This window comes from Terrapene carolina, unplaced genomic scaffold (assembly GCF_002925995.2).
Source record: "Terrapene carolina triunguis isolate 2854851 unplaced genomic scaffold, T_m_triunguis-2.0 Scaffold84, whole genome shotgun sequence".
Classification (NCBI taxonomy): Eukaryota; Metazoa; Chordata; order Testudines; family Emydidae; genus Terrapene; species Terrapene triunguis.
In genome coordinates, this window is record NW_020664435.1 from 5,696,536 (window position 1) to 5,723,765 (window position 27,230).

The 27,230-nt window shown below is 43.9% G+C and overlaps 1 protein-coding gene across 1 annotated transcript in view; it reads left to right on the forward strand.

Moving 5' to 3' along the window:
- NEK10 (NIMA related kinase 10) overlaps nt 1–27,230 on the forward strand; it is a 76,333-nt gene that overhangs the window by 41,420 nt on the left and 7,683 nt on the right. Inside the window, exons 15-22 of the mRNA XM_029911002.1 lie at nt 693–770; nt 8,778–8,842; nt 10,327–10,429; nt 10,541–10,669; nt 11,167–11,304; nt 12,298–12,343; nt 13,031–13,152; nt 13,346–13,448. Of these exons, the coding sequence (XP_029766862.1) occupies nt 693–770; nt 8,778–8,842; nt 10,327–10,429; nt 10,541–10,669; nt 11,167–11,304; nt 12,298–12,343; nt 13,031–13,152; nt 13,346–13,448 (784 nt within the window). The remainder of the gene's footprint in view (nt 1–692; nt 771–8,777; nt 8,843–10,326; nt 10,430–10,540; nt 10,670–11,166; nt 11,305–12,297; nt 12,344–13,030; nt 13,153–13,345; nt 13,449–27,230) is intronic.

Genomic DNA, 27,230 nt, shown 5'->3' on the forward strand with positions numbered 1-27,230 from the left:
CACTTCTACCCAGGTTCCAGCGCTCCTGCAGTGGGCCCTAAAATTGGCCAGGGACCCTGGGTACAGGCTCTCTGGGCCCGTAAATTAATCTGCCACTGTAAACACTAGAATTATAGAAACCATATAGGTTTAGGGAACCATTTTTATCTGAGTCACACATGTTATCTTAAGTGGAATCCATTTTTTTGTTTTTATATTTAAGTCAGATTAAAAGTTAAAAACAGTACATCTCTTTTTGTTTTTTGTTTTTTTTTCTGATCTAGGACATGATTTTCACAGAATCAGACTGGGGACATAGACATATTTCCAAAACTATCACATAGGGTTTTATTCCAGTTCAGGGCTTTTTTGGTGCATAAATCTCTGATCATGACATTCCAAAATTCACAGTGGATGATGGGAGCTCTAGTGGTGCAATCCCTTTGACTTCATTGCAGCTCAACATGGCTTCAGGGTCCATCTGCAAGGGTTCAAGTGCAGGATTAGTTTACAGTGAATGTAATGATGGTTTTGCTCTTATGAGCTTTTCACTGATCCTACCTTAAAACTTAGTGTATAATAGATGGCTAAGAACTTTTCAAATTGACATTAACTTCTGAATTGTTTACATGAAGTAACATTTAATTTTGTTTGCACTTTCTGTCCTAAAGCAGCACTAACATTGATGACTTTCCTTTATGTTTCTTTTCCAGGAAAATGGGGTATATACAATAGCAAAACTGATTTTACCAAACAAACAAAGGAATGCAGTAAAAGCTAATTTATTACAGGTAATTCTCTTTCACGTTGAAAGCTTTACACAGTCTTTGGAAATTTTTCTTATGATTTTTGGTATTTTAATATACAGTAGCAACTTTATTAACCACTTTATTAAAAAATACATGAAACAAATGGCAGATGGCTATACCACAGGAAAGTAAAAGTTAAATCATGACCTTATGTGTTTTTATTCTGCTATAAAACACTTTACGCTTCTTATATCCTATGTAACATTGAAGAAAGTGGATATTTAGGCTATGTCTACTCTGACAAGTGAAAGACAAAACTTTTGTCGTTCAGAGGTGTTAAAACCTCCATCCCCGAAAGACAGAAGTTTTGTTGATGATAAATGCCAGTGTGAACAGTGTTTTGTCAGCAGGAGCGCTCTCCTGCCGATAACGCTACCGCCGCTCCTTGGGGGTGGAAGTTTTTTGTTGGCAGGAGAGCCGACAAACAGCGGCTACACTGCGTGCCTTTTAGCGGCACGGCTGTAGCAGCACAGCCATGTCGCTAAAAGCTGCGTAGTGTAGACATAGCCTTAGATGTGATGAAATCCCACTTTCCAGAGAGCCCAATGTACATTCTCCCTTTGTCAAGCCTATGTCTTTCACTGAAAGCCGATAAACACTTGACACAATGCTACTGACTTCAGTTCTTTTGAGTGGGAGCACCTTGCTGTGATTATTAAATAAAGTATAGCAAAACACAGCATAAAGTAATGTAAATTAAAATGCAGGATGATCAATCTTTGTTTGCTAAAGATCGGATGGCTTCTGTGTTTGTTATGTAATTTTATGTAAATTCATTGGTTAGAGTCAACCCAGATTGGTAGTGATCAATAGTTTTTAACTATCTGACTGCTATTCTGTGGTCTCTGAGAAATCAGTTTGGTGTCTTTCTGATTTCTAGTGAGTAGTTGTCCATGTCACTAAAATCTTAGTAGAGAGGGAAAGATGGCCATTCTTATTGCCTTTTCCCACTGTAGTCCTTCCAGATCAGGCTTGAGACACACTGGAGAAGTGGTTTGGGGATCTTACGCTGCTGATGTATGCTGCATATACTCTTTATGGATTAACAGATGAGACTGCAATCTCAAACGTTAACTAGTGCCTATCATCTGCACTAAAGTTTTTTTTAATAATACCTAAATTAATTTAAAACTTTTTGTAACATTATCCTTTGAAGGAAATTAAAGAGGGAGTAAATTTATATAATCTTTTTATGAAACTAATTTAATGCAGTTAGGCATCTGTTTAACAATAGCTTCAAATATATACATATTTTTAATTAGATTAATTTACCAAGTGTGTAACTCCAATTTAGTACTTCAGCATAAAGTTACAAGAGATTATATTTTACAATAGATCATGAGTGAATGTAGTATGGTTTAAATATAAAGTGACATCAGTTAATTTAGTAACAAGGGTTTTATTATGACAGTGCTTATATACTAAACAGAAATCCCACCACATCCAGGCAATTGATAAGAAATCTATCTTTAATCCAAACCATGTTTAACATCTCATGCTGCTTTTCTATAGTTCCTTTCTCATAATTATTGATTTCCAGGATATTTGTGAATTTTATTAATTTCATGGGCTTTTTCTTACAATTTGGCCCAAGACCGTTGTCTTGCTAATCAGTCTCTTCATTCTTTCTACTTCTTTAGGAATCACAATTCATTACTTGGGGAGTAGTTATGATATCACAATCATTCTTTCCCCATACATTCAGTATGTAAAGAATATGCTGCCTTAAATCTGAAGCTTTTTACAGACATTAAAGTGTTAAGCTCAGAATACTGCTGTGAGGAAGGAAAGTAGTAGTATTCTCATTTTACAGGTAGTAAATAAATGAATAGGGAGGTAACTGACTGTCACACAGGAAGGTCTGTGGTGGAGCTGTGAATGGAGGACAGATCTCTTGATTTTCAGTCCTGTGCTTCAGTCATATAACCCTGCTTCCTTCCTACATTAGGGTCTATGCACAGTCACTAAAAAGGAGAACCTTCAAAGTAATAACTATGGCTCCAATCCTGCAAGTTACTCCACACTGACAGACCCCTCTGACTGTGTGAGTCTCAGAAGAATATTGGAACTACAAGGTGGATGTTTCTCCTGTATTCAAAGGGCAATTATTTTGGATTAAGAAAAAACAGTGCTCTTTAAATAAGACTGTTTGCTTGCAGTATTGGTGATTCATGCCCTGCTTCCCTCAAAAATAGTGGTTAGCTTCTATCTCCTTCATTGTTTTGCAGTCATTACTCAGGCAAAACTCCTACCGTCTGAGTAAGGATGACTGGATTGGACCCATAATAGGATTTTTAGTCACGAATGTAATCTAACAGTTTGAATATTATTTAGATCTATATTATTGTTTCCACTATTTCAGAGTCTTGGTAACTCATTTTCCTTTGACTTACACATTGCAGTCATCTTTGTTTAGTTAGCTAGTTTTTGCATTGGCTTAGATAGATGGATGTAGTTGGAAAGAACTCAAGTAGAGTTACCTAAAAATCTCTATATTAACTAAGACCTGGTCTACACTAGGCGTTTATGTCGAATTTAGCGCCGTTACATCAAATTAACCCTGCACCCGTCCACAACACGAAGCTATTTAGTTCGACATAGAGCTCTCTTAAATTCGACTTCTGTACTCCTCCCCAACGAGAGGAGTAGCGCTAAATTCGAAATGGCCATATCGAATTAGGCTAGGTGTGGATGGAAATCGACGCTAATAGCTCCGGGAGCTATCCCACAGTGCACCACTCTGTTGACGCTCTGGACAGCAGTCCGAGCTCGGATGCTCTGACCAGCCAGACAGGAAAAGCCCCGGGAAAATTTGAATTCCTTTTCCTGTCTGGGCAGTTTGAATCGCATTTCCTGTTTGGACATCGTGGCGAGCTCAGCAGCACTGGCAACGATGCAGAGCTCTCCAGCAGAGGTGACCGTGCAATCCCAGAATAGAAAGAGGGCCCCAGCATGGACTGATCGGGAAGTCTTGGATCTCATCGCTGTGTGGGGCGATGAGTCCGTGCTTTCCGAGCTGCGCTCCAAAAGACGGAATGCAAAGATATATGAGAAGATCTCTAAAGCCATGGCAGAGAGAGGATACAGCCGGGATGCAACGCAGTGCCGCGTGAAAATCAAGGAGCTGAGACAAGGCTACCAAAAAACCAAAGAGGCAAATGGACGCTCTGGATCCCAGCCCCACACATCCCGTTTCTACGAGGCACTGCATTCCATCCTAGGTGCGGCCGCCACCACTACCCCACCCGTGACCGTGGACTCTGAGGATGGGATATTGTCCGCGGCCGGTTCCTCGGACATGTTAGCGGACGGGGAAGATGAGGAAGGAGATGAGGAGGACGAGGCAGTCGACAGCGCTTGCACCGCTGATTTCCCCGACAGCCAGGAGCTCTTCATCACCCTTACCGAGATCCCCTACCAACCGTCCCCAGCCGTTACTCCGGACACAGAATCAGGGGAAGGATCAAGCAGTAAGTGTTTTAAACACCTAAACATTTATTTTTAACAGAACTGGAATATTTATAATATTAACAATGGGTTTTTCATGAAGTGTTTTAAACATCTAAACATTTATTTTTAAGAGAACTGGAATATTTATAATATTAACAATGGGGTTTTCATGATTTCTTTGCCCTAGGCGCTTAACTATTTAGTCCCAACTATTTAAAAAAAATCTAACAATGTCCGGTTTTTCATGATTCTGCTGCCCAAGACGCTCCACTCTTTAGTCCCTGCCAGTGCAGCTACACCAAAATCCGGTCTATATGTCCGGGGATAGAGATGAAATCCTCATGGGAGATCTCAACAAAGCTCTCCTGGAGGTAATGTTCAAGACTGTTCATCAGGTTCCTGGGGAGAGCGACCTTATTGGGTCCTCCGTGGTACGAAACGTTTCCGCACCAGGAGACAATCAAGTACTCAGGGATCATTGCCCTGCAGAGCATGGCGGCATACGGCCCTGGTTTTTGCAGGCTTTCCCTAAGCATCCGTTCCTTTTCGCTGTCCGAGATCCTCATCAGGGTGATGTCGCTCATGATGCCCTGCTTTGAATTAGGTAGGGGAATGTTAGTATTGGGACTGCTTTACAGCCACGCGGTGGAGGCGGGAGAGGGGCAGCATACAGGGATCTTTCCCTGGGACAGCCGCGAGGGGGTGGGACAGGGGCAGAGTTCATGCTTGCCTGATTGCTGGCAGCAGAGACTGGCATTGCTTTCAATGTGAAAGGAGGCCAGTGCTACTATTAAAGTTTTAAGCAGCCACAAGTCTACGGCTTACCATGTTTGCCCGCTACACAAATTCCGGTGTCCTGCCCCGCTTCTCAGATCGCCACTGCAAGACCACAGGCACTGAAGGCGAGGGCCGAAAATTCGACCTTGTCCTGAGTGCGCATGTGATATGTGCAGTGCATGGTCTTGTTCACAGAGAAAGACTATGTTCTTTGTTCACAACTACATTTATCTTTCTGAGGAATTCACTCCCTTTTTCCCATTCCCACAGCCACATCTGCAACTGTCTCCCAACCCAGCCTGGCATCACAGTCCCAGAGGCTAGCGCTGATTAGGCGGAGGAAGAAGAAGACGCGGGAGGACATGTTCTCAGAACTAATGTGCTGCTCCCGAGCCCAGGCAGCCCAGCAGACACAGTGGAGGGAGAACTTGTCCCAAATGCACAGAGCAAACATGGAACGGGAGGAGAGGTGGCGTCAGGAAGACCAGCAGGCGACTCAAACGCTGCTTGGACTGATGAGGGAGCAAACGGACACGCTCCGGCGCCTTGTGGATGTTCTGCAGGACCGGAGGCAGGAGGAGAGAGCCCCGCTGCAGTGTATCTGTAACCACCCTCCCCCGCCACCAAGTCCCATACCCCCCTCACCCAAAGTCCAAAGAAGGAGGGGCGGCAGGGGCCGTGAAAAGTTTCACTCCACCCCTGCAGAGTGCTCTAGCACTAGAAGGCTCTCATTCCCCAAAATTTGAAAAGTCCTTTCCTACCCACCTCACACAAGCCCCCGTCCAAGTTTCACCCCCCCGTTTCATGTGTAGTTACTAATAAAATATACGTTTCTGTTAATTACTGTTTCCATCATTTTCTTTTGGAGGAGAGTCTGTGTGAAGGGGGGGAAGGTGGTTGGTAATTGGACAGGACAGTCACCTTTAGCAGGGTACAGAGGCGGGGGCAGGTCCAGCAGCAGGGCACATACACAGTGCAGTTACTAGTTACCCTGGTCAGTCTGGGAGGTGGTTTTCATGTTCTGGGGGGGGGGGTTGCTCTGTGACTTTGTAGCGGGGGAGGGCAGTTAGAGATCTTATGCAGCGGTCCTTATCCTGGATCACAGAACCACGCAGCAGGGGATCTGTAACCCTCCTCCCCCTGCCAGAAAGTCACATAGGCGACACATACACGCAGTCCCGCCCAGGACGGCTGGCAGGCTCCGTTGAAACAACCAGTCCACCAGTGCGGAGCCTGTCATTCCTGGAGTTTAGAGGCATCATTTGCATCACTACACTACACCCGCCCCCCACCACAGTCTGCGTCCCAGGTTTAAAACATTCCCACAAAAACAGTAATAAAGACAACGGTGTTCATTAAGAAAATAGAACTGATTTTATTTTTTGGGAAGGGGGTGAAGGGGGTATGTAGCTGGAGAGGATAGTCAACATAAACTGGGTAAAGAAACGGGGGCAGGTTCAGCTTCTCCTTAAACAAAGTTAATAGTCACAGGTTACCCTGCTCACTGAGGAACCTAGCTTTCAAAGCCTCCCGGATGCACAGCGCGTCCCGCTGGGCTCTTCTAATCGCCCGGCTGTCTGGCTGGGCGTAATCAGAAGCCAGGCTATTTGCCTCAAGCTCCCACCCCGCCATAAAGGTCTCCCCCTTGCTCTCACAGAGATTGTGGAGCACACAGCAAGCTGCAATAACAATGGGGATATTGGTTTCGCTGAGATCACAGCGAGTCAGTAAGCTTCTCCATCTCCCCTTGAGACGGCCAAAAGCACACTCCACCACCATTCTGCACTTGCTCAGCCGGTAGTTGAAGAGTTCTTTTTCAGTGTCCAGGGCGCCAGTATAGGGCTTCATGAGCCAGGGCATTAGTGGGTAGGCTGGGTCCCCGAGGATCACTGTAGGCATCTCCACATCCCCAAGAGTTATTTTGTGGTCCGGGAAGTAAATACCTTCCTGCAGCCGTCTAAACAGACCTGAGTTCCTGAACATGCGAGTGTCATGAACCTTGCCCGGCCATCCGACGTTGATGTTGGTAAAACGTCCCCTATGGTCCACCAGTGCTTGCAGCACCATAGAAAAGTAGCCCTTTCGGTTGATGTACTGGCTGGCCTGGTGGTCCGGTCCCAGGATAGGGATGTGAGTTCCATCTATAGCCCCACCGCAGTTTGGGAATCCCATCGTGGCGAAGCCATCTATGATGACCTGCGCGTTTCCCAGGGTCACTACCTTTGAGAGCAGTACCTTAACGATTGCGTTGGCTACTTGCATCACAACAACCTCCACGGTAGATTTGCCCACGCCAAAGTGGTTCGCGACTGACCGGTAGCTGTCCGGCGTTGCAAGCTTCCAGAGGGCTATGGCCACTCGCTTCTGGACAGTCAGGGCTGCTCGCATCCAGGTGTCATTGCGCTTCAAGGCAGGGGACAGCAACTCACAAAGTTCCAGGAAAGTCCCCTTCCGCATGCGAAAGTTTCGCAGCCACTGGGATTCATCCCAGACCTGCAGCACTATGCGGTCCCACCAGTCCGTGCTTGTTTCCCGGGCCCAGAATCGCCGTTCCACAACATCCACATGACCCATTGCCACCGTGATGTCCTCGGCGCTGGGTCTCGTGGTTTCTGACAGGTCTGTGCTACTCTCAGACTTCAGATCCTCACCCCGCTGCCGTAGCCTCCTCGCCTGATTTCTCTGTATCTGCCTCTGGGAAAGGTGGATGAGAAGCTGCAAGGTGTTGAGAACGGCCACAACTGCAGCGATGGTCGCAGCGGGCTCCATGCTCGCAGTGCTGTGGCGTCCGCGCTGTCACTGACCAGAAAAGTGCGCGAACTGATTTCCCGCCGGCGCTTTCAGGGAGGGAGGGCGGTAGTGACGGACGGATGATGACAGTTACCCAAAAGCACCCTCGACACATTTCTTTTACCCAGAAGGCATTGGCGGCTCGACTCAGAATTCCAATGGGCAGCGGGGACTGCGGGAACTGTGGGATAGCTGCCCACAGTGCACCGCTTCCAATATCGACGCTTGCCCCGTTAGTGTGGACTCACAAAGTCGAATTACTGTCCTTAGTGTGGACACACACGTTCGACTTTGCAATATCGATTCCACATATTCGATTTAAGTGAAATCGAACTACCCTCGTAGTGTAGACATACCCTAAGAGACTTTAATTTCACCCATGCCTGTCATGATTTTTTTTTATGTTTATTTTCTCTAATAGTGATTATAAAGAAACAGAACTATGTGGATCATTTTTTGTAAACTAGATCAAGTGTATTCTTGTGGCTGATCTTCAGATTCTTGTAGACTTAGGGCTTTTTGTTTGTTTGTTTTTGGTTTTGTCTCCTGTTGACATTTTTAGGGCTCTACACTTCAGTTTCCAGAAAAAAGGGCCAAATTCTGCTCCCTGTTACGTAAGTGTAACCCCATTGGGCTGCACCAGAGTCGTCGAGCAGAATGTGGCTCAAAAATTCAGCAGTGCAGAAATAAAATTATTCGGTATCTAGTGTAGCTATGCTGATCCATAGTTTTTTTTCAAGAGGGCCTGCCCACATTGGAAATACAGCATGCACTGACCAGATGGCTTGTGACTAAAGTATAGAGCTGTTTATTTTTGGTTTATTGAGGATGATTACCATGCTGATAGCCTGGCCTACTTAGTTACTTAAAAATTAAGATTAAAAAAATATGTTTAGGGCCCTTGCTGTTTTATGAGCAGCGTTTTAATTTGTACATAATTTGTTATTAATTTAAGCATTTCTCCCACCCCAGTGTTATGCTTTCAGAGCCTTGAGGTTTCTCTTCAGTATGGAAAGAAATAGACATCTCTTTAAAAGGTATGGTTTCTCAATTAATGTCATGCTCAGTTTTCAGATGTAGTAACTGATTTCCAGAGAACAAGAAAAAAACAAACAAACAAAATCTGAGAGTGCATATCCTCCACTCTTCTCCACAGCTGCAAATAGCTGGCTGTGCCTGCAATTGAACCATTGCAGTACTGCTGTATAAGGCAAGATTTAGAGAGTTAGTGGAGGGGGCCTGCATCGTAGGAACTCTACAGAGCCCAGCCCTATAGAGGCTGCTCTTGTGTTTCCATATAGCAAGCTTTGGAGCAAGCTGGAGGTGGAATGAAGTTAGGACTGTTGGATCTGCCACTGTGAAGGTCCATCAGCCTTTTCCCAGAAGATTAGCGTAGCTGCATGAGAAGCAACATGGAACCTCAGAACTACAGTACCAGATATGGAGCAGTTGGGGAGGAGTGGATTCTTTCTTTACCCACAACTTTTGAGAACTGATCCTACATCAAGCCTGTTTACGTGGGCTGGGTGCTGGGAAATATAACCCTACATGAAGAAAAATGTCTGCCACCAATAACCATCTCTACTAGAAAGGTGTTACCAGAGTTTTACCAGAAGGTTAGAATAGGAAGGTTATGTGTAACCACATGCCAAACCGTGGCATACAAATTACAATCAAACTGCAAATTGGCTGTGACTTTTGGTAGTTCTTATCTATCCGTCACTTGTTATCGAAAGACTTAAATTGATAGAATTATAAACATACACACACCCCTTTCATCTTACTGGCCAGTTTTCCTTTTCCTGGAAGGGCTCCAGCCTATAAAGATTGTACAGTACTAATAGGGCTTGAGTTGTGACTGAGCCATTTCCTCATCCTTTGTTTTGCAATTCCTTTACTTCCTGATTTCCATTCCTGCCATTCCTCACCCTCCCTATAGCTCCTGTTGAAAAAGGGAAACAACAAAACACCAACCAAACATGTAACTAACAAGGCTTTGCCAATTCTTCACTATTTTATTGGCTTGTGTGTTGTAAATCCATTCCCTACCCTTTGTCTGTTTTGTGTCTTTTTGATTGTAAATCTGGGATAAGGATTATAGCCCCAATCCTGCACATAAACAGGTATTAGTCACATCATTTGATCCTCTATTGGAAGTTGCTGAGATAATACAGCGATGGGGCAATATGAGAACCTGTACAGAATTGCATAGATACACCATTGCATCCACATGGAGCTCCATTGACTTCAGTGAATCTCCACCTTTGTCTGGAGTAGGATCTATGTTTATGCAGTATCCAGCAAAATGATGTCCTAATCCCAGCTGGGACCTTTGGAAGTTCCTTGTAGTCCCAGATGGTGGCTATTTGAGATTAGGAACATTTGAATGACTGGTCAAAAATAATTATTATTTAGAAGGTTATAAAATAAGGAGTAGCAATACATTAGTTAAAAAAGTCTTCACGGTGTGTAATCTGTTATGAACACTCTCTAAATTTATAAAAATGTTAAACATTTTTAGACTCTTCCCGACTGATTTGTTTGAGATCTTCATTGATATTGGACATTATGTTCGTAATATCAGTGCTTATGAAGAGCTGGTATCAAAGCTAAATTCATTACTGGTAAGCACAAAATTTCTAATTTTTTCATAAGGTTAATAAATAACTATTCTTTTCAGTTTGCTGCACATGTAAATCATCAAAATTACATTTTTAAAAATTTTTTATAATTAGGAGGATGAACTGAGGCACATTGCTGAAAATATTGAAAGCATTAATCAGAATAAAGCACCATCAAAATACATAGGCAATTATGCGATTTTAGATCATCTTGGCAGTGGAGCTTTTGGAAGTGTTTATAAGGTAAACTTGCTTTTTGATATTAACTAACAATTTTCTGTTGACATTTCTGTGGTATTTTCCACCATTTTTTAGGTTTATTGTGAATCTGTTTGACACCATTTGTAGAAAAATGGCCAATATGTTTCTCAGAACAACAGTGATCTTTATTACTACTCTTTTTCTTTGTACTACTTTTCACAGACAGCAGTTCTGTGTGCTAGAAAGTGTGACCAATCTGTGTAATCTGCAGGGATTCACACCACTGTTTCTGCAAAGCCCCACACAGAGCATCTATGAAGTTATTTAAAACATCTAAGCAAACCCTGCAGGACACTGCTAACTGCATCATTGGTCTCCTACACTTTTTAAGCTGATATCACACTAACTACAGAAAGAATAATGACTTTAGAATTTAAGAGAGAGATTTAGACTCAGTTAACTGACCACATATATATGATTAATGTCCTTTCTGACCCCATCCTTTTTTGTTAATTTTTACACGTTTCCCCCCCCTGTAGGTTAGAAAACATAGTGGCCAAAATCTACTAGCAATGAAAGAAGTCAATTTACATAATCCAGCATTTGGAAAGGACAAAAAAGACAGAGACAGCAGTGTAAAGAACATTGTCTCTGAATTAACAATCATTAAAGAACAGGTAAGTGTCATAAACCCTTCACTACGGGACATTTTCTAAAAATTTCTCACCATCACTAACAGCAGCTCAGGTGTGTTTTTGGGAGCCCTAGTGTATATAGGCTGCCAGCTGCTGCTGTTTTTAGTCTGATCAACACAATGTAAAAAATGCCAGTGTCCCATCTACATGACTCCAAACATTACAAACAATTCAGTATTAGCTGCAGTGTAAACAAGCCCTTATTGTTACTTGGAAATTCTGAACTTGTTAACTGATGTATTCAACAATTTAAAAGAATTCCTTTAATAAAGCATAATCTGTTAGCAACAGCCTAATGAAAAGTTGGCCAGTGTTTCTATTCCATATTAAGTTTTCTTGGCTTTGAAATTGTCAGATTTTAGTCCGAAAAAGTCACTGTTGTAACTTACAAGTTCTCCTTTTCAACCTAAATGTGATTTTTAAATTAAAAACAATATTGAATGCAAATCAGATTTAGGGTTGTCTGTTGAAGCAAAGGGGACTTTGTGCAGGCTTAATGACTTTGCCCCAGTATTTCTTTGCTCCATTCCTTCCACTGTTAGGGGCTAAGTCAGAATCATCTTGTTTGTTCTCCGAACTTCCTGGTTTTGCTGGGGAAGGAGAGTAATCTTCAACACCCTTTTTTGTAATATACCTTCCCTCCAAGTCTGAAATTGGGAGAAAGGGCAACAATGGCTCAGGCTACCCTGTCAACTCCTAGAGTGACTGTGATTAGGGAGTCCTTATGCCATCTGGGCAAATGGAGAGAGGAAATCCTGTCTGATATGCCCCCATAAGGCAAAGGCACATTTATCAGATAGAATTAGTTACAACCCTCTGAAATCCAGAAGTTTTTTGGAATACAAATTTCGGAAACTTTTATAATATTTGTCTTAAAACTATTGCTATTCTGTTCAATTTATAGATAGATGTTATCAAAATTGTGCCCTCAATCTAACATTAATTCCAACTGTCTAATTTTTGTTCTTATTGTAGCTTTATCATCCCAATGTTGTACGATATTACAGAACCTTCCTGGAAAGTGAGTAAAAACTTAGTGACTAAAAACCATGTTGTTTGTCATGAAGAAATAATAGCATAATAAAAGTACTTAGTAGATCCAGGAAAGATCCTATCCAACTTGAACAGTAGGAGTTAATTTTCTCTTAAGAATAGCACTACAGCTCAGACAGATTTAGACCTAAGTGTTGGTTTAAAAATTGGCTACAGCAGCCTGTAAATAACAATAGCTAATATTTACATTGATTTACATTGCAGTAGCACCTGTAATGTGCTAGGCCCTGTCCAAACATATAAGACACACCCTGCTCTAAAGAATATACAGTCTGAAAAACAAAATTGAGATGCTGAGGATGGGAAAGAGATCATAATACAGGGTGGTGACTGATACATGAATTATTCATTCCATTTCTCCCCCCCAGCCCCTTTTTGTATGCATGAACTATAGGCAGCTGTCCTCCCTGGCTGTTGTTATTAGCTATCTAATTTCTTGTAGGTGTTGCAGCAGATGTGACTCTGAAGAACGAATTTGAATGACAAGAACAAGAGTAGTCATTAAAATATATTTGCACATACAAATAATTTAAGCAGAGTAATAAAATAACAATCATATATGTACATTTTGACCAAGATCATGTTTTCTGTGGATATGCTGGATATATGAATGTAATATTCTTTTGGGATTGCCATTTCCTTTTGTTGTGCATAGATGACAGACTCTACATAGTAATGGAGCTCATAGAAGGGGCACCGCTGGGAGAACACTTTCATTCTTTGAAGGAAAGGCAACAACAGTTTACAGAAGATAGAATATGGAATATATTTATACAAGTAAGGACATGCATTTTAATTTGTGACCTTTCTTTATAAAATTTGTAGAGCCATTTGTATATGTTGGACTAATAAATTTATAAAATAATACTTGTAGTGCCGAAGCACTCATGTCATAAAATGTTAACATAATTTTATGTGATTTTTATTTGGGTTGCAGTTAAAATTCTTTATATGTCTTTTTGTTTTGAAGCTGTGTCTAGCTCTCCGTTACTTGCACAAAGAGAAGAGGATTGTCCATAGAGACATCACTCCAAACAATATCATGCTGGGCGATAAAGACAAAGTAACAGTTAGTAAGTGGAATTTCTGTGGCCACAGTGGGTTTCAGCCCAGTTCACCTTGTTCACCAGCCTTGTTCACCAAACTTCAAGAGTGGGGGATTCTAGTGAATTAATTTAGAATCACACAGTTGTGTAAAACAATTGCTAATGTAAACTCCCTGAACACAACTATCAGGTTTTACCAATCATAACTATACTGTGTGCACCTAATATTGCAGTGCATAGTGTCACCTTTTTAAAAAAGTACAATTAGATCTATGATGATGTAAGAGAGACTGCAACTGTTAAAGTCAATTGGAAAAGCAAGATAGACAGATACTTTAGGTACCACATCTAATGAGGACCAGATGTCCCTTTTTTAAAGGGACAGTCCCGTTTTTTGGAACTTTTTCTTATATAGGCGCCTTTTACTCCCCACCCCGTCCCGTTTTTTCACAGTTGTTATCTGGTCACCCTATGCCAGTGAAGGTACAAAGTTGAAGTGGCCATCTCTTCTGTGGGTTTCATTTGGTTGTAAGTGAACAACAAGCCTGCTTCAGTCTCTCTCTCTCCGCTTGTTGTGGGTACACACAAGGGGAGGGCCTCCCATTGCAGGTCTGTGTGGCAGACAGTCTTCCAGCATGACAAAGCATGACAAAATCCTTTGCACTACATGCCACAGTGCCTCCTTTGAAGTGCTGCTCCAGCCTGTGTAAAAGTACAGCTTCACAGTGCACACCATGAAGCAGGAAACAGTGACAAAGTGCAAGAGGTACAAATAAGAGACTGGTTGCCAGAAAAGATGGGTCAGATGAGGAGAGGGCCAAATACGTTCTCTGGTCAGCACACCACTGCAGCTTAGTCCAGAAACACCTGTCTCTCTTATGACTGGGAATTACTAACCTCTCCATGATCATCTTAAACAAATGTTTTAGGCTCTTCTTGCACCAGGAGCTCACTTGTCCCCTATCAGTACTCAATTACAGTGTTAGGGATGCTGTTCATGCTTGAAGAATGCTCATGTGTCTAGTCCTGTAGTGCGGTATGTGGCTGGCATGCATCTCTCCAGTCTCCCTAAAGTGGTCAGAAGGAAACCAGTCACAGGTAGGGTTTTATGATTGGATTTGAAAGCAGCCTCTGAGCATGAAAAATATTCCAAAGAACTGCAGGGTTTTAATGCAGTGTTCTCTGTGACTGAACGGAAATGCAGCGTGGAATATTCAGCTGGCCTACCAGGCACTTCGGAGTCCTCTCTTTATTTTTTTCAAAATACAGGTTCATAATAGCAAATGGACTGCTACATTATTTTTATTGCTTAAGATGCAAAACCAAATATAGATTCTGAGTAACAGAGAATAGCAACAGTAAGCCTGGCTACAAAAGTCAACCTCCCTTGTATAAAACACACACACACACACCCCGACTGACCATTCTACTGTAATAGATAAAAACTTAGTAATATTCAAATACTGTAATTTTCTAGCAGGAGTCAGTTATGTCAAATAATATGCAGAGGAGAGTTCCTTGAGTGGTATTAAATCTAATGTACTAAAAAGTATTGATTCCTAATAATTGTGTCATTTTAAATGAAGATGATTTAATGGTGTTTTACCTCTGAATTATGAAAATATACATTCGGAATATTTAAAAAATATGTAGTCATACTGTATAAAAGCATACTACCACTGAGAGGCAGTCTTGCCTTGAGTTTACTGCGTTGTCTTTCTGCCTACCTACTTGTTTATATAGAAAAATGCAGTGCAACTTTAAAACATATGCCCAAAATTGTACCTGAGGAACATTAGAATTCAGACAGGAAAATTGTCTGAAACTCTGTCCTTAACCCTCTCTATTGTGATTGGTTATTGCATATTTGAACCCCATGTTATTTTACCTAGTGTATAAAATAATATGTTGCACTACATATATGCAGTGGGGGGAGGGGACATGATGGCCTTTTCTCTATTATTTTTGAATATCACTGAAATTGTTGTCTCATAATCTTAATGGTAATAGAGTTCCATTCCTTTCCTCCTAGCAATAGTTAAAACATTCTCTATCTGTGAATTGACATAGCATCCTGTAGTAACTCATACAATCCATACAAACCAAGGATTGGATTATTTATAGTTTTGGTAATTATATTCTACAGCATAATAGGTATTTGTGGAGGAGGTATATTATTTATCTGACCAAGTATAATGTCTCCATATAAAGGTAGATACATAGGGCCTGATGCAGTTGAAAATACATACACAAGTCCTGGAAAGTCATAAATCCTGGCTCTTCAGCAGGTTTGAAATATTTAGATTTTATAAATGTAAACATAAATAAAACAAAAAGGTTCTGCTCCATGAATTTAACCAAAACTCAACCACAGCTCAATGGCAACAAGTTGCAGAGTAACACCAGAGGAGAATAGTTCCATGTTCTTTTGACTTTCAAACCTTCAACCTGCGGAGGCAAGTGAAAGTTATCCCTGTCTAAAGCTGGAGTAACTCTTCCACGGGGCTGCCAGGGAGGTGATGGTTAGATTCATGAGTAATAAAGGTACATCCTCTAGTTGTTAGGATTATTTTCCCTTTTGTAAGCAGGGGAATGGTCCCGCTACTGTGCGGAACTTTCCTGGCTTATACACTACTCCAGTGAAATGGCCTAGGCTTGGTCTACACTAAACCCCCAAATCGAACTAAGGTATGCAACTTCAGCTACGTGAATAACGTAGCTGAAGTTCGAAGTACTTTAGTTCGAACTTACCTCGGTCCACACGCGGCAGGCAGGCTCCCCCGTCGACTCCGCGGTACTCCTCTCGTCTAGCTGGAGTACCGCAGTCGACGGCGAGCACTTCCTGGTTCGACTTATTGCGTCCAGACAAGACGCGATAAGTCAAACCCAGAACTTCGATTGCCAGCCGCCGAACTAGCGGCTGGGTGTAGACATACCCTTAGTGAAAGGATCTGAGTCCTAACGCCCACTTTCTTTACCCAGAGGCCTGCCTGACCCTGAGAGCTCCCCTTCCACTCTCCTGTGTGGCAGAGTCCTCATAACCTCAACAAGGCTGGGCCCAGGATTCCTGGGGGGCTCGACCTCCAACCTTGTTGTGGTCACTTAGGGCAGGGGCTAGGGTGTCCCCACTCAGGGGTGCTCTCTCTGCACTGGATGCTTTCCTGACCCACTGATCATTACACACAGTTCAAAGCAAATACAATGTATTTAAACAGCAATTGATTTAAAAAAATAAGGGAAAAATGGGAAAGGTTAAAGGAAAACATGTAACCCCGCTCTGTGGCACAGGGACATCAGAACCAGCGCCTCTGGAATGTAAGGGCAGTTCAGTCTGTTCCTCACAAGTCCCAGGCCTCCTCCTCAGGCCCTGGCTGTGCTGCAGGGATGCTGCGAGTTGTTGGCCACATGCTCTCAGGGTCTAGGTGGCAGGACCTTTCTTCCCAGCGTCACCCCCACCCCATTGGGGTTACAATCCCCCTCCAAGTCTGGCCTGCCAGGTGTCTTGGCTGGGGGCGTCTCCCTGCACTGGGCCCGCTTCCCAGGGTCCCCCTCGCTCTCTCCAGCTGCTCACCAGACCCACCTCCAGACTGCTCCAGCCCTAGCTCCAGCTCCAGCTCCACTCTGCCTCAGCGCTGCTGCTGCTCTGCCTCCAGCTCCCTGGGCTGCTTCTCTGGCCCCTCTGGTTGCTACAGCTCTGCTCCCAGCACAGGTCTGCTCGGTGGGCTGCTGCTGCGACTCTGCTCCCAGCACTGACCTGCTTCCTGGGATGCTTTTCTGGCCCCTCTGGCTGGCACAGCTCTGCTCCCCAGCTCAGCTTGGGCTCCTGCTTTTTCCTTAGCTCGGCCCCACTCTGTCTGATCCCCTTTGCCTCCCTGATTAGCCTGCCCACCCTGTCAATCAGGCTGACCTGGAGCATTGGCCTCTCTCCAATGTTCCTGGGGACTGTCAGACTGAGGGTCCTGATTTCCCATCGACCCTTCCCCTTTCTTTTGATTCTAGGAACTAGCCAACCAAATCACCCCCACTGAGTTTTAGTAAGGGGACAACAGTCCCCTTACACTTTAAAAATAACATGTTTTTACTTGTAGTGCTCACCTCCCCAAATATCCTTCCTGCAATGAGAATCTGTGTGGCAATAGCATAATGGAGAAAGCTTACTCACCTGTAACTGGTGTTCTCTAATATATTGCCATTGTGAACTACAGTGACCTTTGCTCTGTCCTTCTGTTTTTTAAATCTTGTATTAGGTTTTGAGCAATGAAAAAGAATGAAGCTGAAGGATAGTTGGGGCCATGAGATCCAATAGATTTAAAACATAGTTCTGCATTGGGTACACTTTTCCAGCAACCTCAACAATAAACTGACACACAAATGGAAGGGGGCTAGGTTACCTCAGTAGTAACATCTCCCTGCCTCCAGACCCCATGGAGGCCTCCCCTGAAGACCAGAATTTTGTGCTGGAGGAGAAGGCAAATATTGGACATGTTTTGGGAGGGGGACCTCATTGTTCCTGCTACCCCAACTGTGCAGAATTTACCCAGAAAAGATCATACAGCCTGATGTATTATCTTTTCCACAGAACCCTCCCAGGAGTCCTGGGGGCAGCTGCAGCAAGGGGAAGTCTCTTGTAGTGCAATTCCAATGGACATGTGTTGTCAGTGAGCCAAGGAGATGGCCAGCTGAGAGCCACAACTAGGGCAGACATAGAGAACCTCTCTATGATGACACTGGCTGCAGGTGGGAGAATCTCTGTGAGGGTGAGGAGACTCCTGCAGAGATGATCTCCTGTAAATGTCCCTCATGTCCCTCCCGTGTGGTTTACTGTAGTAGGTGATACCGGGGCACGAATAGGTACAATTTTTCAATCTGTATATCCACAATTTATTATTATTTTTTAAATTCCAAGAATGATTATACCATATCATTGTCTGACCCCTTGACCAGTAGTTTTCTGCAATTGATGGAAATAAAAATAAACATTCTATGCCCAGTGAACCTCTGCATTTTAAATATTCTTCCTCAAATGCCTTCTTGTATTTTCTCCCATGCTGTCCCTTACATGTGAGAAAACAGCCCCCCATCAAAAACTGCAAAGGCACCATCTTATCCTCTTACAAGTCGCTCCTCAAAAATTGTCTCTTCTGAAATGCATACTGAAAACTGCAATCTGATCATGGCTAGGGAGATAGTGAGGTGTGATCACTACTCCTGATTGGCTAAGTGTATATATCCAGTTATTTTTGTTACACTGTCTCCTCTACCTTCTGCCCTGGCCCACTTGTTGGTCTCATCCATGTATTGTCTTTCAGACTATCAGCTCTTTGGGAAGGAACCGTCATTTACTAGATGTTTGTTATTTTTTATTATTTAATATGTTTATTATGGAAGTGTATAAGGGCTAACCAAGAGTGGGGCCTGTCAAGGCTGATTCCCCACTCTGGCACTTCAAGTGCAGAAGGTGGTGGTGGGGGAGCGGGGGCACAAGGATTCTAAAAATTAATACTGGGCACTCCAGGCTTGTATTAAACTTCCAAGGTTACAGCTTTTCTCTGACCTTGGATGGGTAGATGCTGCCACCACCCAAGTGCAAAAACCCCTTTGAGAACCCAGGAAGGTGCACTTGGGAATTCCTTCCTGTGTGGTACCCTCAAGCCCTTTCACCCCACCCCCTCCGGGGAAGAGCTGAGAAAGAAAACAAAAGAAATCAGCTGTTGCCATCAGCTAATTAAACAACATATGCGCAAACCTCTTAGGGACACAAAAATCCAATCCTTTTCTTAAAAGTAAATTTTATTAAAAACAAAAAGAAAGAAAATACATCTGGAACTTAGGCTTTTTGCTAGATTAAAAAAAAAATTACAAGGATTAAACATCAAGATAGCTTTATTGAGGTCCATCTTAAAGGTTACAAGCAAACCAAAAGCACCTGGGATTAGCATAGAGGAGTCCACAAGCCATAAAGAAATAAAAGAGATAAACCTAATTGCATCTTCCTAGACATTTCCTGATCTACTGACATATCTGGGGTTTCAAATGAGTAGTTTCTAGGTATGATCTGATGATTTTCATACTTGGCCCAAGTTTTTACAGCATAGCTCTAGCCAGGGCTGGCTTTAGGGTTTTGGCCGCCCCAAGCAGCCAAACAAACAAACAAAATAGCCGCGATCGTGATCGCGATCTGCGGCGGCAATTCGGCGGGAGGTCCTTCGTTCCAGCAGGAGTGAGGGACCGTCCGCCAAATTGCCGCCGAACAGCTGGACGTGCCGCCCCTCTCCGAAGTGGCCGCCCCAAGCACCTGCTTGGTAAGCTAGTGCCTGGAGCCGGCCCTGGCTCCAGCCCTGTCCCTGCTCTCCGGGAGAACAACACAGACAGCCAAAGGGGAAGTTTTTCCCCAATTTTAAAAAGTTCTAGTCTTCCCATTGGCTATTTTGGTCAAGTGCCCACTCCCTCCCTTTTACCTATGGACTTTTTAACCCTTTACAGGTAAAGCAAGTAGAGAACAGCTACTAAGAGGGATTTTATAGCTAACTGGCTGGCTGGGTGTCCATAAAAGAGAATTACCCCCCTCCCTTCATTTATCACAGGGCCCCACTGTGCTAGGCAGTATACAAACAAAGTAGTAGACAGTCCCTGGCCCAAACAGCTAACAATCCAAATAGACAAAACAGGCAGAGGGTGTGAGAAAGTGTGTTACGCACAAGCACAGTGAATAATGAGATGGCAGCAAATGTCCTATTAGTTACACAATTTTTTTGAGGGTGCAAGGGGGATTGGTTTTCTTAATAGGGGATCAGCTAAATAGAAAGGAAAGGGAAGGGAGTTGGGGTGAGAGGAACAGGGCAGGAGCAGGTGTGGAGTGAAGTCACGGTGAAGAGACTGTGAGGGAGGGTGAGGGGGATCAGGAGTGTTGGAGCAAGCAGCCAATCAGCACAGGACCGAGAGTCCAGACAAAACTGTGGAAAGTTCTCCAAATGTCCAAAGGAGCAAACATCACAATAGGAACCAGCCCGGTTGGCCTCTAGGTGCTACCATGATATAAATGTTACAATATAGTAATTTTTAAATGGTTAAACTTTTTATTTTAAATGGGGGGAAAGTGTCACTGAAATGATACACTCCTGATCAGTGTGAGTGTCTGAGTTATAAATTTCTAATAAACAGAGTTTACATTAAAATTGCAGGCACAGCATGGCACCCCCACTCTAATAATAATTATTATTCGGTATGCTGTTTTAGCCATACCTTGGACCGCTATTGTCCCTGGCTAGTTTTCATCTGCTTAGGTTTTTTTGTATGTATATAGATAATGAGAGCTAATGGTTTTCTGAATTTAAAATGAGTATGCTTTTTTCATTGTAGCTACATTTTGTAGCTTGGGGTGCTTATTTCTATATAAATCCACATAGGTTGTTCTGCTTATATCAGGAGTGGGGAACCTATGGCCCATGGGCTGGATCCAGCCTGTTGCTTAATTTGATCCGGCCCGCACATGGGTGGTGGGTCCCATAGGCTGGGGGAGGCTGTGCCTCCCCAAACAGCCAGGTATGGACCTGCCCACGCTCCGTCCTGCCCAGGCTCTCCCCCCTGTTTACTGCCACGTAGCATGTGGCTCCTCCCTGTGCCCCAGCCAGGGCTGGGGAAGCTGCGGCCACACACCACACACCTTCCCAGCACTCCGAGGTGGGGGGGGCTGGGGCCATACATGGCCCGCCCTCCTGGCACTCCTCTGGGGCTGGGGGGGCTACTCTGGGTCGGGGGTCGGGGCCGATGGCTGTGCGGGAGGCGTAAGAGGTGGGGCTGGGAGCGTTGGATTTGTCCCATGATTTTTAATTGTGTGTGTCCCGTGATTTATTTTTTCTGTGTGTCAATGGCCGGTGATAGAAAAAAAGGTTCCCCACCCCTGATTTACATGATAAAATGTACGATTCCATGCAGCAGCAGTAGCACAATATATTTAACATGGAATATGAAAATCCATTTATCTGTTGTGTTCTCAGTGGACTTCTTTCCCAACCTGCCCTGGTTCAGTGATGCAAAGACCTTTGAGAGTCAAGAAAGTCTGCATGGGACCCTCTCATAGGGCCAGCTTGCCTGGAGCACCCTTCAGTAGCAGGCTGCAGCATGACACATGCAACAGTCTCCTTCAGAGTCCTGAGAAATAGTCCAAATAGTCCTTAGTGCAAATGGCACTTGTGGGATTAATTTATTAAAAAAGAAAGCCCTGTGCACATAACAAGTCCCAGCACTGTAATCCATGCAATACATCAATACAGCCCTTGCATCCTGCACCATGTCCTGGGCATCCTGCACCACGTCCCAGCTCTCCAGCACAGCCAGCAGGCACCATCCTCTGCTGTTCTCAGACTTCAACCCTCTCCAGTCTTCTCTGGCTTTGGCTCTCCATGGCTCAGGAAGGACAACCAGCTTGCCCCTCCACGGGTTCCCTAGCCCTCAGCCCTTTTCATTCTGTCAGCACTGGCTGGCTTTGACTCAGAAAGGTCAGAAAGCTAGTCCCTCTCCTGGTTCCTAGCTGTCTGCCCCTTTCAGCCTCCTGCCACTGGCTCTTCAGCTCAAAAAGGTCAGCCAGCTAGCCCCTCCAGTGGCTCCTAGCCCTCATTCCTTTTCAACCTCTCAGCATTGGTGTTGACTCAGGCTTCCTGATAATTCCTCCCTCTTTCTAAGTAGAGCTTTCCCCAGAGACCTCCTTCAGTTTTCAGACTGACACTCACCAGAACTTCCTGATCCTTTATAGCCTCCAAGTGCTGCCCACCCTCTTAATTGGCCAATGGGAGCACTTGCTCTGGCACAGGGACACTGGACCTGTTTATTTTATTTTATGCCCCTGTGACAGAGCCACTACAAAGCCCTTCAGATTTGCTGCCTCTAAGAGAACGGATTCTATGGGGATTGCTGCAGGGTTGTGTCTTCCCTTGGGCCTGTCTACACTGCATCTGGGAGCGAGCCTCCCAACCCTGGTCTACAGGCTTGGGCTAGCGGTGCTTATGCTAGCGCTCTAAAAATAGCTGTGTAGACATTGCTTGGATGTTATGGATTGGCTTGCAAGCTCCTCCTCATGGGAATAATCAGTTCACCAGCACTTCATTTTACCTTCAACCTCATAGTAAACTAAACATTGTTTCTCTTGCTGCTGATCAAAAAAAGGGTAATTTCTCTTTCCCAGGAAGGAGGAGAGGTAAGAAAATGGTGAGATGTTGGCACTGGGCTGTCCTAGTCAGACTGAGCTATTTTGCCACTTGTACTATCAATCTCCTTCCCTGCATGGTATACCAGAAGGGCCACCTAGATTCCTCTTACCTAGTGCTTCAAGTCAGCTCTGAGATCATGGGCCTGCACCATCAGAACTGGGACCAGACGTCATTTGAATCCAATCATGCATGGCCTATCTGGATGGCAAGATTACCGGGACTATGGACCTCCCCACTCCGAGCAAAACAAAAAGGATTATGAGTGATACAATGTCCAGGCATTTCTGCTCTCCTCTGCCTCCTTTAAAGGATTCTTTCCAGCCTCCACTCTTGCCTCCCCTCTTCTTTGGTCCACCTGGCCTAGTGGTTACAGAGGCTTTCACTGAGATTTATAGATTCTAAGGCCCGAAGGGACCACTGATCATCTGGCCTGACCTCTTGTATAGCACAGGTCGTAGAACTTCCTCAAAAGAATTCCATTTGAAGTAGAGATGTACAGTATGATTCTCTGGGGCCTTCCCTTCCCCATCTCCTCTTGTCATCTTTATTTTCCCTTATCTACATGGCCTCTGTCATTGTTTTATCTGAATACTTCTTTACAGGTCTGTCGCATCTTACGTGCATTTAACATGCGCGATTTCAGCTTTACGCGGTCAGCAAAAACAAAAAAAAAGATAAAAATAACCATTTTAATACTGTACCTGTAGTGCGGGTGATTCCGCCCGCCATTCAACTCGATGTAATTTTGACTATACGCGGTTTTCGCTTTACGCGCTAACCGCGGAACGTAACCCCTGCATAAGATGAGACTTGCCTGTACTTCTTCCCAGTCAGAAGGAGCAATACCTTGGTTGGTTTATAGAATGTTTTTCTGCGTTTGTGTTAGCAGGTGTTGTGGGTGGATAGAAAATTTATTGAGGAAAGCTAAGTTGGAAATACAAGCTGTATATTTCATTCGGAAAGTGGTGCGGTTTGTGCTCACTCATATCTCTTGCAGGAGTGAGTTGTACAGTCTAGGTCTAGCTCCTGTTAAAGTTCTGTCTCAATCTCTGCACTCATGAGCCTCCCTTTATTGGTTGACAATGCCATTATTCTGGCAGAATGTAGCTGTTGGATGGCCTGGTTGTTTAGGAAGAGCAATTTCTCAGTTTTTTTCTTAGGGCTTTTAATATCAGGAGATTTTGAAGTCGACTCTGTATTAATTGGAGAACCAGTGCAAAGACTGGATTATTGAGCTGATGTAACACCGGTCCTATGCTAAGCAGAGGGGCTGCTGCAGTGTGGAGCTTTTTAAGGAATGTAGCGTCATTCCTAGATATGAATTACCAGAATCATGACTGAAGGTCTACGTCAGTTAACAATGGTCTGCTGACCTTTGTGGCTGGATCTGTACCCAATAGGATGGGAACAATTTTCTAGCCAGTTACAGATAGAAGTGGGCAATTTTTGTTGCCATAGCTATTTTGGCATTCAATACCAGTTCAGGAATCCAGAAGGACCCAAAGTCTGCAGACCAATTTAACAATCGGAGAGCAAATGCCCCTGATAGTTGTATGTATTACTGGGGAGGCAAGTTCCTTGAAGTTTTTCAGTATTGCCTGGGTTCAGTTTTCACCAATTGCTCTTCATCCAGGTACCTATTTTGGTTTGAGAAAGCTCTGAAGTAGTGTTTAGTTGATGTAAAGATGGTTGTTATCTGCTTGCATTTCAGGCCATATGGTCTAATTAGCTTTCTTAATAGAAAAGGATAAGGCTTGTGGGATTATGCAGGTGAGGGTTCTCAAGGTGGGAGGAACAGTTGCTCATAATAACCTTCTGGGTTTGGTATGTGAATAAGAATTGGTGCCATTTCAGGGTGTTTATTTTTAGCCGTTATAGCTTCTGGGAAGTGGAATAGGAGTATTTGATTATCAACATTACCAAGTGTACAGAGAGGCCCAGAAGGATCAGTATGAATGTACTTTTCTTGTTGTCTACAGGCAGCAGGAGGTTGTCCAACAGTAACAAATGGTTTCTCAGTACCATGCTCTGGCCTGAAGTCAGACTGAGAGATAACCAGGATACTGTCAGCTAACAGGTGGCTTCCAAGTCTGTTTTTGCTAGATTCTAGATTTGTGTGCTTAGAAAATTGAGATTAGACACTGGAAAATAGTTTGTGAGGTCTGATGGGAGGAAGTTCTGACCAACCACAAGGTCTTTCCATCCTTGAGGTTCTCCATTGCTATCTTTAGGACTAGCAGGATGCACAGGACTTCAAGAATGTGGATACATCCAGATGAGCCAGCATCACCACTCCCTGTATGGGTCCTGCAGGGCTTTGTGGTGAGTGAGACACAGGTGGCCAGACTAACCAGCATCCCTGCTCTCTCATCTAGTTGGTCTTGAGTAGTGCCCAAGTAAATGAAGGGAGGCTTTGTGGACCACCCTTTCTCCCTTCCCTGATAGGGCCTTTGTGTGAAGCTAAGGTAGAAAGCAGAACTTCCAGACCATGTTACAGCCTGTTCTTTCCAAGATGCCTTGCAGGATGTCCTCTTGTGAATGAGGTGGAGTCCAGTTCCTGCCAAGACCTCCCTCTCTTAGCCATGAAGCTTGGGGAGAAGCTTGTCACCTGTGGTCTACAGAGAGCCTCCTACTTGCTGGCCTAGCTGTTCTATCCTGCCTCTGGCTCCTTGGCTTTGGCAGAAACAATTGGAGACTTGTCTACAGCTTGCTGGTGTAGGGGTTACTCAGCAGCATTTGGAACAGATCATTATGTCTGTGATGCAGACTTTTGTCCCCAAATTCTTGTGACTTCAATCCACAAAGCAAGAGAAATAGCTGCCCTAACCCTAATGTGTACCATCCTGTAAAGCTAAAATAGATTAATTATTTTAGAACCAGGCTATCTATCTCACTTCCTTCTGTCCTTCTTTCAAGCAAAGGGCACTGAATTCACTGGATGTTGTAAGGGCTTAAAATTATTTCTCCATGGAATCTATCTTCTTTGAAGGGCTCAAGAGGAGGGAAAGGGCATCTTGCTAGACTTCATTGAAACTAATTCAAATAGCTGTCAACACTGCAGAAGTCTCCTGCCTCATGAGGATTAATCAGCCTTGGGGTTAACTACTTGAGGAGTATCCACCTTACAGGCAAAAAAGGGATTTGTCACTTACCTTAGAGATCTGCCAGACAGCTACCTGGCACATTTGCTACATATCTTTTTCACACACTACCGAGTCAATGTCATTGCTGCTTTGGACATTCTGTTCTCAGCTCAGTAATCCAAAAGTACCTAAACCTTGGATTTCTCATCAAAGGACCTTCTGGGGGTGAGAAAGCTACTGCTAGGCAGAGCCCTGAGTATCAGACTGGGTAAAAGTCACCAGAAATTTGTCTAACCTATAAATGCATTTATGTGAGTGCCTCTCCTGTTATGGGACACCTCACCCAAGCCAACCATTTCTAACTATCATACATATTTTTGTTTCTATAATAGCATAAACAGATGCATCTGAAAAAGTGAGGTTTTTTACCCATGAAAGCTTATGCCCAAATAAATCTGTTAGTCTTTAAGGTGTCACCGGACTCCTTGTAGCATAAACAGAGTTGACACAAGAATGTTGGTGGGTGGGCTCTCACACGGTTACTAGGCTAGCTGTACCTGAGACCCCTCTCTCATGGTTCCCAGTGCACCCTCTCCCCCAGGTGACAGCTTTCCAGTCTTCACCTCTTGAGGTGGAATCTCATGATTCTCCCACTCTAGGATAGGTCCCCTGGCTACATTCCTTGATTTTTCAGCAGGCCTGCCTGTGTTCAGGGCTGTGACCAGAGGTTAGTGCACAGTGACCAGACAACTGTTTCCAAAACAAAATATTGCTTATTTTAACAGTAGGAACAGAGCTGCACAGAAGAGAGCAAGATAATTTGAGCTCACTAAACAGCCCATATGCATGTCTTAGCTTACTGTTTCCCTGAGGAGACTGGACCTGACTTAGTCACACAGTCTTGCAGGGTCTGTTTCTCTTTCTCTCTTCTACGGGGCAGCAGCCCCTGACAACTGATCTTCCCTGTAGAACATCACTTTGGAGAACCTGTGTCCTTTTGGTCTTTAGGTTCCAGGCATGACAGCTGTGTAACTCTTGGGTGCAAGTGGGATCTAGGTAGTTAATTGCTCAGCCTTCTGCTGTGTTTGTCAGGCAGTGGCTTATGTGCACTCATTGTCTGGCCTTCATGGTTTTTTTTTTACCAACAGCCAGCTAGTAAATTGAGCCAAGCTATGCATTTAACTCCCAATAACCCAATATAGCTACCCAGTTACCTGTCCTTTACAACAACTGGATAATCATATACAATATGTAGCATTCAGAGATTAATACAGAGAAACCCCACTTACTTACATGCTCACACTAAGAGTTGTGGTTTTGGTTCCAAAACTCCAGCCAGTGGGGATGATCCATCTTCTTGGAGATGAGTAGGGCCCAAATTTATGGTCCATTTTGGTCAATTTCACAGTCATTGGATTTTAAAAATTATAATTTTCATGATTTCAGCTATTTAAATCTGAAAGTTCATGGTGTTGTAATTGTAGGGGTCCTGACCCGAAAAGGAGTTGTGGGGGGAATTG